Source organism: Fomitopsis serialis (assembly GCF_022376445.1).
Source record: "Fomitopsis serialis strain Sig1Antser10 chromosome Unknown B0H18scaffold_176, whole genome shotgun sequence".
NCBI classification, from domain to species: Eukaryota; Fungi; Basidiomycota; class Agaricomycetes; order Polyporales; family Fomitopsidaceae; genus Fomitopsis; species Fomitopsis serialis.
Window position 1 is genome coordinate 28,610 of NW_025955136.1, and position 13,657 is coordinate 42,266.

A 13,657-nucleotide genomic window follows, 5' to 3' on the forward strand; every position below is an offset into this window, starting at 1 on the left:
GCCGCTGACACGCCTTGCCCACCTTGCACGCATGGGTGTGGCGGAGGCGATGCCGGACCTGGCAAACCCGTCAGTCGGCAGACCGGAACCAGTAAGAGGCATACAAAACTCACAATGGAGCAGGGGTCTTGATGGGCATAATGCATCAGTCTTCTCCAAGCTTCACAGAAGACGAACGGACCAGGACGGACATCGAGCAGTCAGATCGATCTCCATGCGCGGTTTCGCGTTCTCCCCGCCAACCATCGTCCAGCTGACTGTCAGCGGGGTGCATAGCGGCCTAGTCCACCCGACTAGCACCACTATCCAAGAACTAGCCGGGTCCATGATGAGGACTGCACAGATGGCATCGGCGCTTATGCGATCATGCGACCCATTCGGTGGGCATGTCCCTGGAGAGCCGGGACAAGTAGGATGCGCACAGCTTCATGGGAAAACCGCTGCAGAAGTGTCGAATAGAGAGTCCCCGCCACGTTCCATCGATAATAGCAGCATGCCTAGGAGCGACGGAACGGTGAGCGGCTAGGAGCTCGCGACGGCCCCCGCCAGGACCAGTCATGGTGCGTAATCTGCTATTGTTCAGCACGTCTCAGCCGCTCCGTATCGCGACATTCCCCGAAAGTAAGACATGTGAGGTTCCAGATTGACCACAGTAAGCGGAGCAAGAAACTTCGTGCCAGGAAGGAGTCGGAGGCGCTGACGAGGTCGCAGTGGCACATCTCTTGGCTCCGTGCAGGTACGGGTCGGTACGGCAGATCTGTTGCCAGAAAAAGATGGAAAGTAGATACGGTGGGAACGAACGTCGCGCCCTGTGAAAGTGACGCGTCGAGCGAGGACGGGCTTCGACGGCATTTGGTCCGTAGTTGACGTGGATTCCAACCTCCGCAGCACCCAAGTACTCACAGTTGTCGGAACCGGAAGAGAGGTACGCCGTGTCGAACTGTCGGAACTGGGGATGAAGCGAACCTATGAAAGACGCATGTCATTGTCCTCTCACACGTACGCGTCGTTATACACGAGCTTCCGCGAGACGCCTTCTCATTGCACTGTCAGCAAGGCGGTAGAACAACGACCAACTACAATGAAACGATACTCACCAAACCGTGTCGTTGAGCGTCGACATAGCCGGGGAAAAGTAGAAGGCTAAAATAGATGGCGGTCCACACGGTAGCCAAAGGAAGCAACCGCGAGCTTCTCCTAGGTCGACCGTCTAAAGAAAGCCATGCCGTGAAACGACAGTGTACTCTCTCGCGCCATTCCGGACACGCGTATGGCCTCGAGAATCTTCGCAAATGCCACCTAACTAGTTTATTCGACTTCCATCGCACACGCAGCGGCATGATGCTGAATCACTGATACAGCGGCGTATGCAAAATGAGTCTACGCAGAGCATTCGAAATCAACTAGATACAGCTTACCATTCCGATATGCCATGCTTCCAGTGGCCAACACTTCGCTGAGACCTGTGAATATCACAAATCAAAGGAAGGCTCATGAGCAGTATGGATGTGATAGTCAAACACACCGTTGTGTGCCCACACGGCGACCGTGACGCTCAGCCAAAATATGCCATGCACGTGATCCAACTTTCAAGAAGATCGCCGCCACTGACATTGATCTTGGCAGTCTGGTAGCCTGTATACGCTCTAAGCCTTCGTCCACGACCACCTCCTCTATCACTTAACATCTCTGCTAGTTTCCTGACTACTTAGGCTTGTCTCTGCCCTTATTTCTCAAACTCCTGCGACAATATGGATCTATTCGCATTTTTGGATGAGGCTGCTCCCGAAGATGTGCCTATGGACGTGCAGGCAGAGAACAGTACGGCCAATGGTCACTCGGACAGGCGGAAACGCAAGGCAGAGTCTCCAGCACCGTCAAGATCCCCTACTCCAGTGGCTAGTTCGCAAGAAAGGGACGGAGCACCAGAGGAGGGTCCTCCCACAAAGAGGCCGCGTGTAGCCTCGCCAAAACCCATGGTCGTGGACGAGGTCGAGATTGAAGCGAAGCGAGAAGTTGCTGCCAGCGCGGGCCTCACTGGGGGCGCAGAGGGTGGGCTGCGTCTTGAGCTTAAACATCAGGTGAGTCTGTTCGCGAAGACGAGCGTTCGGTTAGGGCTTGAGAACAGGCTGAGCCTCGTGTTGGCTTATTTCTGCCTGAAGTATGCAATGGTCTAGCCTGTTCGTCTTATCTGGCTCGCAGCCTGAACTCTTCGCCGAGGCGCTAGCCTCCACGGCTGTGCGCAGACACTGAGTACTGAGCACGTACACCTAGGTCCGGCACCAAGTCGCAGTCCCCCCTGGATACCCATACGTGCCAATAGCAAATCATGTCCCTCCAGCAAAACCGGTGCGGGAATACAAGTTCACACTGGATCCTTTCCAACAAGTCTCCGTCCACGCAATACAACGAAACGAGAGTGTATTGGTCTCTGCTCATACCAGTGCTGGAAAGACGGTCGTAGCGGAGTATGCTATCGCACAATGTCTTCAAAGCAAGCAGCGTGTCATCTACACGAGTCCCATCAAGGCTAGTAGTCACGTCCCTGTACCGTACCTTCACGTCCCAATGAAAATTTCTGTAGGCCCTGAGTAACCAGAAATACCGAGAAATGTTAGCTGAGTTCGGCGACGTCGGTCTGATGACCGGGGACGTCACGATCAACCCTTCAGCGACATGTCTAGTGATGACAACCGAAGTACGTCCCTCCACTCGGATATCGTGTACTGTACTCATGCGAAATGCAGATTCTACGTTCCATGCTGTACAGGGGCTCCGAAATCATGCGGGAAGTCGCATGGGTCATCTTGACGAAATCCATTATATGCGCGACAAGGAACGTGGCGTGGTCTGGGAGGAGACCATCATCCTTCTACCGCACACTGTACGCTACGTCTTCCTGTCCGCTACGATTCCGAACGCCATGCAGTTCGCGGAGTGGATATGCAAGTCGCACGAGCAGCCCTGTCACGTCGTGTACACCGACTTCCGACCGACGCCACTGCAACACTACCTGTTCCCTGCGGGCGGCGAGGGCATCTACCTCGTAGTCAACGAGAAGAGCGAGTTCCGAGAGGACAATTTCAGCAAGGCTATGGGCATGCTACAGGAGAGGCAGGGCGATGACCCCGCGGACCCGAAGAGTGGGAAGGGTCGCAAGGGGAAGTCCAAGAAGGGTGGCGACAAAAAAGGTGAGAGACATCGCACCGCTGCCGGAAGTCTGCTAACGTCCCCCAGGCTCGTCGGACATCCAGAAAATCGTAAAGATGATCATGCTGAAGAACTACAACCCGGTCATCATCTTCGCCTTCAGCAAGCGCGAGTGCGAGGGCCTCGCGCTGACCATGTCTAAGATGGAGTTCAACTCGACGGACGAGCAGGATCTTGTCACGAGCATCTTCAACAACGCGATTGACAACCTCGCGGAGGACGACCGCAAGCTCCCGCAAATATTGAACCTCTTGCCCCTTCTGAAACGCGGTATCGGCATTCACCACGGCGGGCTTCTCCCCATCTTGAAAGAGGTCATAGAAATTCTCTTCCAAGAGGGTCTCATCAAGGTCCTCTTCGCAACAGAAACGTTCTCCATCGGGCTCAATATGCCGGCTAAGACGGTCGTCTTCACCGCCGCACGTAAGTTCGACGGGCGGGAGTTCCGCAACCTGTCGTCGGGCGAGTACATTCAGATGTCCGGGCGCGCCGGCCGTCGTGGCCTCGACGATCGCGGCGTGGTCATCATGATGTGCGACGAAAAGCTCGAGCCGAGCGCAACGAAGGAGATGATCAAGGGCGAGGCGGACCGGCTCGACTCCGCGTTCCACCTCGGCTACAACATGGTGCTCAACCTGATGAAGGTGGAGGGTATCAGCCCCGAGTTCATGCTGGAGCGATGCTTCTTCCAGTTCCAGAGCAGCATGGGAGTGCCGCTGCTCGAAGACGGTTAGTGTCCCTACCAGCTACCGCGCGTGGCGATACGACTGCTGATATGTGCGTTCGATGACAGAACTTCGCCGCGAAGAAGAGCGGAAGCAGTCGATTGTAGTCGCTGACGAGGAGAGCGTTGCGGAGTATTACGAATACCGCCAGCAGCTGGATCAGATGGGCCAGGACTTCAGAGACGTCATCACGCACCCGAACTACAGCCTCCCGTTCTTCCAGCCCGGCCGCCTGGTGTGGATCAAGTATAAAGACCTCGACTTTGGCTGGGGCGCTATCGTCAACTATCAGAAGCGCCTGCCGCCGAAGGTTCGTGACCGCGTTGTCAGACCACCCTGTGCACGGCCGCCATGGCTAACGTTTGTCATACCAGAACGTGCCCGTTGCGGGATTGGATGATGTACCGCCGCACGAACAGTACATCCTGGATGTCGTTCTGAGATGCGCCGAGAGTTCGTCATTACCGAAGGACCGGAACATCACTGTTGCGACACCTGGCGGAGTGCAGCCATGTTCGAAGGGCCAGAAGGGCACCCCGCTCATTGTCCCTGTGTTCCTCTCGACAGTCAAGGCAGTCAGCCGCTTGCGTACCAACCTACCGAAGGACCTACGCCCTCTCAATGCCCGTGAGACCGTGCAGAAAATCGTGCAGGAGGTTGAGCGCCGCTTCCCTGACGGTCCTACTCTGCTCGACCCCGTACAAGACATGGAGATTAATGACGACAAGTTCAAGGCCCTCGTGAAGAAGATTGACCTCATGGAGAGCAAGCTAGTCTCGTCTCCTTTACACAAGGATCCGCGTCTCCCTGAGCTGTACACCGCGTACAAGCGCAAGCAGGAGTGTCAAACGAAGATTCGCGAGCTGAAGAAGCGGATACAGGCGACGAATGACGTGCTTCAGATGGAGGAGCTCAAGTGCAGAAAACGCGTGCTCAGGCGGTTAGGCTTCACGACGAGCGCCGACATCGTGGACATGAAGGGACGAGTTGCGTGCGAGATCAGCACAGGCGATGAGCTCCTATTGACAGAGCTGATCTTCAACGGCGTCTTCAACCCGCTGAGTCCGGAACAATGCGCAGGGCTCCTGAGTTGCTTCGTATTCACGGAGAAGGTGTGTCCACCTCACCGTTCAGGCACTTCTTTGCGGAAGTAATGTGAACAACGACGAGCAGAGCGAACAAGTCACCAAGCTGAAAGAGGAACTTGCTGCCCCTCTGCGCGTCATGCAAGAGATTGCACGGCGGATCGCCAAGGTGTCAAAAGAGTCCAAATTGCCGATCAACGAAGACGACTACGTGAAGTCGTTCAAAGTCGAACTCATGGACGCAGTTGTGCAATGGTGCCGCGGTGCATCATTCGCAGATATCTGCAAGGTCCGTCCTTCCGCTCCTTCCATGCCTCTTGTTGTACCTGTCGGATCTGACGCTCTGCCTTGTGGTGCAGCTCACGGACCAGTTCGAAGGATCGCTCATCCGTGTATTCCGCCGTCTCCAGGAGCTTATCCGGCAGATGGCCCAGGCGGCGAAGGTCATTGGGAACAGCGAACTGCAAGAAAAGTTCGAGAAGGCGAGCGAGATGCTCGAAAGGCCGAACTCCGTCATCTTCTGCTCGTCCCTGTATCTCTAGAAGCTCAAGAAGCTTCCGTCATGACTCATCGTCGGTCTGCATGTTTTCGTAGAGCTACATTGGATGTGTTTGTCATTTGCAGTATTCTTTACCACAGTACAGCCCGTGTACGCCTGTTCACATGCCCAGTTGCAGAGTTATATGTAGCGTAACAGGATTGCTTCATGCCGATGTCCTTTAGTCCAATCTGCCGCACGTCTAGCACGCACCCTCATCCACCCAGACACCAGCTGTATTGATTTCCTGTCAGCTTCGCTGTTTCACTCGACATTTCGAATCAACGCACCTGAGCCGCCCGGGGTATCGCCGTTGGTCCACCACTGTGCTGACCAGAGATCGCCGTTGTACGTAACATCGTCTCCTGCGTGTACGTCGCAGACGCCTCCATGCGCTGCCTGCTGCACGCCTACTGTACCAGTGTCGTCGGGCTGCTCGTGCTCGAGACTGTTGTGCTAGCAGTGGCTGTGCTGGACGCGGTCGCCGTGGACGAGGCCCCACTCATGTTATCCGCGATGTTCGTCCACTCACTGTCGGAGTAGCTGCACGATACAATGTCAGCGAGGAATTCGCCAGAAAGTACCACAACGAGAAACGCACTCGATGTGGTTCTGCGTCTGGTCGAGGCCTCCATACACCTGGCTCGTAGTGTATACGAGCGAGTCCGAGCCGGTCTTGTCCGTGCTGAGGTCCCAGAACATGGAACCCGCGAGGCCATTGCTGATGACGTATTGCGCCTTCGCCTTCGCGATATCTGGCGTATCGTAGCTGACAAACTCTCCCTTGGAGGAGTCATACGAGTACGACGCGACCGACGTGTAGTTATTGTACACGGATGCACCCGAGAGAGGGAGCGTGTCGTAAGAGTAGATGCCCGCTTGGATCGTACCCGGCCCCACTCCGTTGTAGGGCGCGCCGAGACCGGTCGTGTTCTCAAACGCACGGCCGTACAGCGGAATGCCTATTCGATGTGAGCTCAGATTGTTAAGACTAGCATGACGCCGCGCACCCATGGTTATCTTGCTCGCGGTCGCGCCCTGCGAGAGGTACCACTTGATGGCGATGTCCGTACTGACATTTGTGAGCGAGGCATCGTAAATGTTTGCCTGGTTCGCAGTGATATTGAGCCACGATCCAGCGTAATCGTACGCCATGATATTCCAATACGTGATTGCTGCGTCCATCGTGGGCACGTCCAAGTACTGGTAGTTGGGCTCCCCCGCGGGTGACGCGACCTACACCATCTCAGCACTTTCAGAGTGAGCGAACGAGCAATAGACGCACAGTGATCTGATAGGGCGTGCTATCGCCCTTCCTCTGAGCGAGCGCATCGAACGCCGTGCGGAGCCCGTGAGCAAGCTGGCGAAGCCTGAGGCAAGCTCAGGCGTATTCGGATACTCAAAGTCGATATCGAGCCCATCGAGCCCGAAGTTCTCGATGTACGACGTCGCGGAAGAGACGAAGGCCGAGCGGAGCGAAGAGTTCGTGACGAAGCTGAAGTGGCCGTCCTGCGAATATGTCCAGCCGCCGACGGAGAGGAGCACCTTGAGGTTCCGGTTCGCGAGCTTTAGCAGATACATCTGCGGATGCACAAGTGTAAGTTGACGTGGATTTCGCACAGACCGGGACACACCTGCTTCAAGCACCCATACAGGTTGTTCCCAGACTCATCCCACGAGTCACCGGGGTAGTGCTTCTGCTCGTCCGCGTACGAGTCCGTGAGCGCGATCTCGCCCGTGGTGGGAGACACGTCCGCGAACGCGTACATGATGTGCGTCAGGTCGCTCGGCGTGATGTTCGTTGGCTGGAAGTTCGCGCCGTAGATGCCCCTACGCCCACCGCAACCGCGTCAGTCACACGATCGACGGGGTGTGCATGGGCACGCACCAGTTGGTGAAGTACGCGGCTTGCACGTATCCGCCGTCCGCGCGCTTGCTGATCGTCTGTGGCTCCGGGTCGCCCATCGCGTACTCCCGCGGCGGGGACATGTAGTCCCCGGGCGCTGCATCACCTGCGTCGCCCCTGCACACCAGAGGGCGCCGAGTGCGAACAGCGTGGACAAGAGTGTAGAGCGTGCCATGGCAAGCGAGAACCGAGGGGTCGGAGGCGGGATGGCAGCGTCCGGGCCTGGTGAAGTCCCCCGATGTCGAGCGCGAGCACGGGCGTCCAGGCGGGGCGAGCGGGTTCCCCGGGCTTATAAGCTCGCCCGGGGCGTGCTTGTAGAATCCATGCGCGGACGTGTGCCGCAAGCTTCGTGTGCTTCGCCGTGTGCTTCTCGAGCGGACGTGCACCCGACCACCCGGTCGCTACCCGTACCGGGTGGTGAGCTAGGCATGCCACCAGAGATTGCCCGACTAGTCCAGGGCAGCAATACTGAACGGTACGGACGAATATAGGTCCATGCGATCCCCGAGCGTCTTGGCAGTCACAATAGGATATAGCATGCGAGCGCAGTCACGGCAGGGCGACGGATGGGAATAGGTGGACGAGGGATCCGGAGACCTCGCGGAGCGATGATTGTCGCGCAGTCTCTGCGTGGTACTGCTGCCTGGACGCTATCTAACGTGGCTGAACGAGTAGTACGGCCTGCGTTGGTGTCTATCAGATGGTCAACAGCAAGATAAGCTAGCTGCAAGACTGCATACTTACGTGCCGAGCAGTCAGAAGCACCGAGGGAGAACACGCCCGGGACACTGATAAGCACGGAAGGTGCCCGCGAGGGTGATGGGCAGTATAAAACTGGCATGCGTGGGGGTAGTAACCAGCGGGCGGACCGCATACCTGGGAAGATAGCACGGTTGTGATCAGTATATCGAGCTTCCTCGTTCAGTCTACTGACACGGCAATGCACTTAAGCTCGCCTACGCCAGTTTAGCACGGCGTCCACATATCTATCAGTAGTCTCACCGACAGTGATCCACCAACCAGTCGCCCTTGTTCTTGTAGGCGGGGCGTACGCGAGCAATGAATTGACCACAGGCGAGCCTATGGCCACTTTCAGACAACTGCATGGTCTTCTAGGGCTGCATGCGGGCTTTGTGACACCAGCATGCTACTGGCATTTGATTAATTACTCACCTGGCGTGCTCAAGTGGTCTTCGTTCTCCTGGGCCGCGAGACCAATCAACAACCCGCCTGTCTGAGCAGCATGGATCGTGAGCGTACGACATCGAATGCATAGAACAAAGGCAGTTCACACCATAAAAGGGCACCTCTTCTCGCCGCGCAACGACCGTGTGGTCGCTGCGATAAGTTGAGCTCGTGTGATCAACGTGATAGATTCTTGACTCGGAGTCGCCGCAAGGCACTACGTTGTTGGCGATCCGAATGGAGTCCTCGAACATCCACACTCTGCAACGGCAGGACCACGAAGATTATCAAAGAGAACGAGTGCATATCGTAGGACAAGAGACTGGACGCTATGAAGCCAGATGCCAGCTGTGGCAAAGACGCGTGAGGTAGCTTTGGGCGCTCGTCAAGGTTGTCGCCTCCAAGAAGCGCCGTGCCGCACATGTATCGTTCGAACTGAACGTGAACACTCTGAATGCACTGATATTCTTGAAGAATGTACATACGTTACGAAACAAGAGACTCATCTGGATCTCTCGTTGTCGGGGAAGGCGTATCGGAGAGCAGACCGTACACAAAGGTGTTACGCGTAGCGACCCGGAGGTGGTCGACAGAGTCGTTTTCATATCGCCAAATCCCCCGCATAGAGAGCACATCAACCTTCAAGCTCCAATGGAGGGAACAGTAGCTGTACGTCATTGGTCGGACATAAGTGCTTGCGTGTAGGACGTCGATTTGGGCACTGTAGCAGAGTCATTAGGCGCACTCAAATATCGCAACACTTACCGCAATACGTGACAAAAAGACTGGAGCAAAAACTCACCATAATGTTGTTAAGTTCGTCTGGCAGTACCTGGCAGTGGATTGTAATCGAACAATGAGGGCGATGGATCGTATTCGGACATGGAATAGACCATGAGGAAGCGTAGCATGCGATTGCGGTCATAGTCATAATATGCGATACAAGGCGTAAACGGACAGAGACGGAGAGAAATCATACGACAGTACCCGCGTTCGACGCAATACGCGGCCATAGATCCGCCTGGGCACAACGGTTAGAACTCATCGCAGCATCAGAGCTGAGCAACGCACGCATTCTTTTGCTACAGGGCCAGTGATGGCCGACCCTTCATCTCACCCTTGGGATTGACAATCACACCAGCGTTGTCCTACGAGCGAAGTTAGCATACGAATGGGGGACGACCCGCCAGCGTACCTCGAAGTAGAGACGAGACCCTCTCGCCGCGCCACGACTTGCGCTGCCGGATAACACAATGGGCATCGCTAAGGACAAGAACCCATTATCCCAGTTCAGCGTTCCAGAAGTAAGACGTACTCTTCTTCCTGAGTCGGGCTTTCCCTTCTTCACCGACGCAACAACCATGTCGCCCACACCTGCATCCGGGAGACGGTTAAGGTGCGAGCCCGTCCCGTACGCCTCAATCAAGAAGAGCGACTTCGCGCCGCTATTGTCGGCGCAGTTGAGGACCGCGCCCGTCGGGAGACCGAGGGTCAGACGGAACTTGTTGCCAGATGCACCCGCACCTGTACGCGATGAGTACGCCAATATACGAGCAATTGTGCTAGCGAACATACCACGCTTGGACATTTTGCTGGATGATTTGAGGACGGAGGCGGACTGCTGGCGGACTGGCTCGGTTGTGAGTATCTGCAACGGTTGTGGCAAGGTTTCGTGCCGACACGTGCCGAAGGCTCCTGTATAGTTGTTCGGTACTTGCCGGTGGCAGCATCGCCCGCAGTGGCACCCTACCCTAGGGTTTATCACTTCCTTCTGAAACTACAGTTCTCAAATGCGCTGGCTGTTTTCGTGGTCAAATTGCCGTACGGTTCCTGAGCGTCCTACGAATATTCGCCCCGACAAGCTTGCGTTGTGCGTGCGCAGTCCGCGATCTGCACCTTTACGCTGGATGCGACGAGGGACAAATGTGAACATGGAAATAATATCCGTCACCACGCATTCACGGCACAGTCTGGCAACAAACAACATTGACAGGATCAACAAGCCTACGCAACGATATGCATAGGTTGCGCTTCTGCAGTGTGCGACATTGAAGAAACATGATCAACTAATTCACGATGCAATAATACGTCGGACCCCACAATCGTACCGGGCACTGACGCGAATGCTTTCTCTTTCTCTTTTGGAAGAGCTCCTGCTTGCGTTTCGGAGCCTTCACGACCCTATTGGCGATTAGTTGAGATGGTCGCCCTGAATACAACTGCACAACGCTGTAGGTTCATCGTTCGCTGTCCGCACGCCCCTCGGTGTGTTACTATAAGTAATTTGACGTTGTCCCTCAGGCCTCAACGTTCAACGGTTCATTTCATGGTGCGTTCCTCGATGTATTCACTGCTACATTTTACCGAATGATCAGTTAAACTCCAGTCATCGGTCAACATCCGACCAAGGGTACGCGATGTATTGTTGGTGTGCTGACATGCCTTCGCGCGCGTAGCGGCGAGGACCATTCGTTCTCCTGACAACAGGCGCTCCTACGGCAAATACACCTCTACATAGTACCAATGATTGGACATACGTGCTCTCGCGGTTTACGAGCACCGATGCAAGGACGTGTCTTGCTCGAGATCCGGCGACATGCACGCATCTGCATCCATGTTAATTTCTTTAGCTGTCATAAGCATCTCGTGGGTCGTGGCATTCACAGATCAGCTAAGAAGTCGCTCAAGTGTGCGGCTGGTGCCGCATGTTAGGACACCACCGAAACCAAGCTCGTGAGTTTTGGCTTCCGCCGCTTGCGGTTCACAGCAATTCATTTCTCTCCTCTCAGACAACGGATGACACGCGGATGATGCTCCGATCCTCGATGTGCGATACCTACAGAAACCTGGCAGTTCTTTTAGAACGCTGCCTGATGTTGCAGGCGCTGACGTGTGTACTCACTCGTCTTGGGACGGTATGGAACCTACTGATTTCAAATCACATACTGTTCGCAGATATCGCGTTCCCTGTCGAAGTCGCCTTCTACCGCTCGGACCTTGGCCCTGCTCGTCCACCCCGACAGCTTTCGTGGAGTCGGTTTGGCATGTCGAAGCCATGCCAGCCAGCCAAGCACGGATTCATACAGTATGCTCCTCATGTGTCGATGAGTGAGCGCCCGAGGGCTTGAACTATAGACTCAATGATTCTCATACATAGAACATGTGGACGTGTGTCCAACGCCACGTTTGTGCGGGTCGTGCAAGTTGCGAACGTACGAGATACCACGTAACCGTTTGATAGGTCCCAATCATGATGAACGTGAGCACCCTGTCGTACGTTAATACAGCGGAGTCTGCTGAGTTCGAGTTTGTCCGTATCTATATGTTGTCGAGCAGTGTCGTTGACGCATAGCCTGGTCATAATCGCCGGTTCTAGGGCTGACCTGAACATTTCAGACTGTGAACTTGGTTTCCTCGGCAAACGCAGAGCACATGAATTGGCGCTTGTGCACCCACTGCCTTCTAGCTCTATGTAAAGGAAACCCATCGCATCCCTGACTCTTTTGATACTGAAGATTCCCAGGGGGTTCGCACCGACGGTATCGGAAGTGAAACTTTATTGATGACCGTTTTGATAGACTTGGAATGATACCAGGCAAGCAAGCCTTCGTCGAACACGAAGCTTCTTTGTTCATATACCGCATGAAACCCATATCTGTGCGTCCACTTACGTTGAAGACAGTTGTATTTCAACCCTCTTACTAATGCACCCTTGTTCGGCAGGCTCGGACTCAGTATGTACTGACTCCTTGTGCGCATACTGTGTCTCTGCGTCTATCTGCATGCGTTCTTCACCGCAGGAGCCTCGAGAAGACACAGGCCTGCGGTTTGTGGTTCTGATCCAGGTGTGAGGGTTGAAACTCTGTTTCCCATGTACGCAACGAATGCTCAAGACCCTGGCATGGTTATATGTCGCCTCTCGCTGCCATACATCCTCACACTCACAGACACATCCTTTTTCATACGACTTTACGGGAGACAGGCACTACAACATCGTACCAATGGTGATGCACATCCAAGTCGACAAGCTCGTGTCCTCTTTTGAACATTCTATGTGAGAATGCGCCTAGGTCTGTACAGCCGAAGCATTATTGACATCTGCATGTCAGTTTTGCCTCTCTAGAATCACACCTCTCCCTGCCTCACTCACATATCGCTGGCGATAGAGAATGGTACGCAATTATTCGTGGCAGGTATACGCTGAAGCTGATGCACTCACGAAGTAGCCGCGACATCGATCCCATACCCAGGACAACTACACCCGACAGCGGCTACAGCTCAGAGCTTGAGTACGGCGGATTTGATTAGGTTGGAGTCACGCGCTGACCTTACCAAGTGGGGAACTTGCAGAGCCGCTGCTCGTGGATGTCGATCGTGCTTCTGGCAGTCCCGAGCCCAGAAATGGTCCACGTATATTCGCATTCGTGGTGGCCGTCAACGAATACCACTCTCCGAGTGTCCCCAACTTGTCGGGATGCGTCAACGATGCTCAGGATTTCATGGACTACTTGGAACAGGTCCTCGGCGTACCGAAATCGAGGATTTCGAAGCTGATCAGCGGAGAGGCCACCCGTTCCGCTATCATCAACAAGTTCAAGTCCCATTTCTGGGACAATCCAGACATCCACCACGGCGATGCTCTCGTTTTCTTCTTCTCCGGGCATGGCAGTTATGCTCCTGCACCGAAGGACTGGCCTGCCCAGAATGATCTAATAGAGCTGATTTGTCCGTACGACTACATGCACGCGGACAATAACGACAAGTACGGGATATCTGACCGAACGCTTGACGGGCTTATGCGGACGCTGGCGGCCCGCAAGGGTGACAACATCGTACGTTCGCGCCTTCTCGTTCATGTTCGTCGAGAGTGACTCATCGTTTCTGACCGCGACTAGACGGCTATCCTCGACTGTTGCCACTCTGGAGGGATGGCAAGGGAGCTAGATCCCCGGGCCGCGAGGACAGACCTCTCCCACCCCGAGTCGGTGAGGTCTGCGCCAAGTTGTTC

The 13,657-nt window shown here is 55.1% G+C and overlaps 4 protein-coding genes across 4 annotated transcripts; 2 read left to right on the top strand and 2 right to left on the bottom strand.

The window, feature by feature from the left end:
• Positions 1–1,751: 1,751 nt before the first annotated feature.
• On the top strand, positions 1,752–5,871 carry B0H18DRAFT_1097295 (antiviral helicase; the record flags this gene model as incomplete). The annotated part of the gene is made up of 10 exons (XM_048032478.1): positions 1,752–2,081; positions 2,275–2,562; positions 2,585–2,698; positions 2,748–2,801; positions 2,837–3,191; positions 3,238–3,939; positions 4,004–4,245; positions 4,310–5,047; positions 5,109–5,309; positions 5,380–5,871. 10 exons carry the CDS (start codon positions 1,752–1,754, stop codon positions 5,560–5,562), a joined length of 3,207 nt encoding a protein of 1,068 aa, XP_047886214.1. The 3' UTR covers positions 5,563–5,871.
• On the bottom strand, positions 5,761–7,547 carry B0H18DRAFT_1087975 (glycoside hydrolase superfamily; the record flags this gene model as incomplete). Its single annotated transcript, XM_048032217.1, has 9 exons — positions 5,761–5,792; positions 5,849–5,957; positions 5,978–6,101; positions 6,160–6,520; positions 6,569–6,794; positions 6,844–6,928; positions 6,958–7,139; positions 7,193–7,388; positions 7,447–7,547. 9 exons carry the CDS (start codon positions 7,545–7,547, stop codon positions 5,761–5,763), a joined length of 1,416 nt encoding a protein of 471 aa, XP_047886215.1.
• Positions 7,548–9,731: 2,184 nt separating this feature from the next.
• On the bottom strand, positions 9,732–10,237 carry B0H18DRAFT_960137 (ribosomal protein L14 domain-containing protein; the record flags this gene model as incomplete). The annotated part of the gene is made up of 3 exons (XM_048042913.1): positions 9,732–9,797; positions 9,845–10,173; positions 10,225–10,237. The coding sequence occupies 3 exons, from the start codon at positions 10,235–10,237 to the stop codon at positions 9,732–9,734; spliced, it is 408 nt and encodes a 135-aa protein (XP_047886216.1).
• Positions 10,238–13,061: 2,824 nt separating this feature from the next.
• Positions 13,062–13,586, top strand: B0H18DRAFT_857956 (uncharacterized protein; the record flags this gene model as incomplete). The annotated part of the gene is made up of 2 exons (XM_048039677.1): positions 13,062–13,481; positions 13,545–13,586. Coding segments are annotated over 2 exons (462 nt in total), but the record flags the coding sequence as incomplete, so codon positions are not given.
• Between the last annotated feature and the right edge of the window lie 71 nt (positions 13,587–13,657).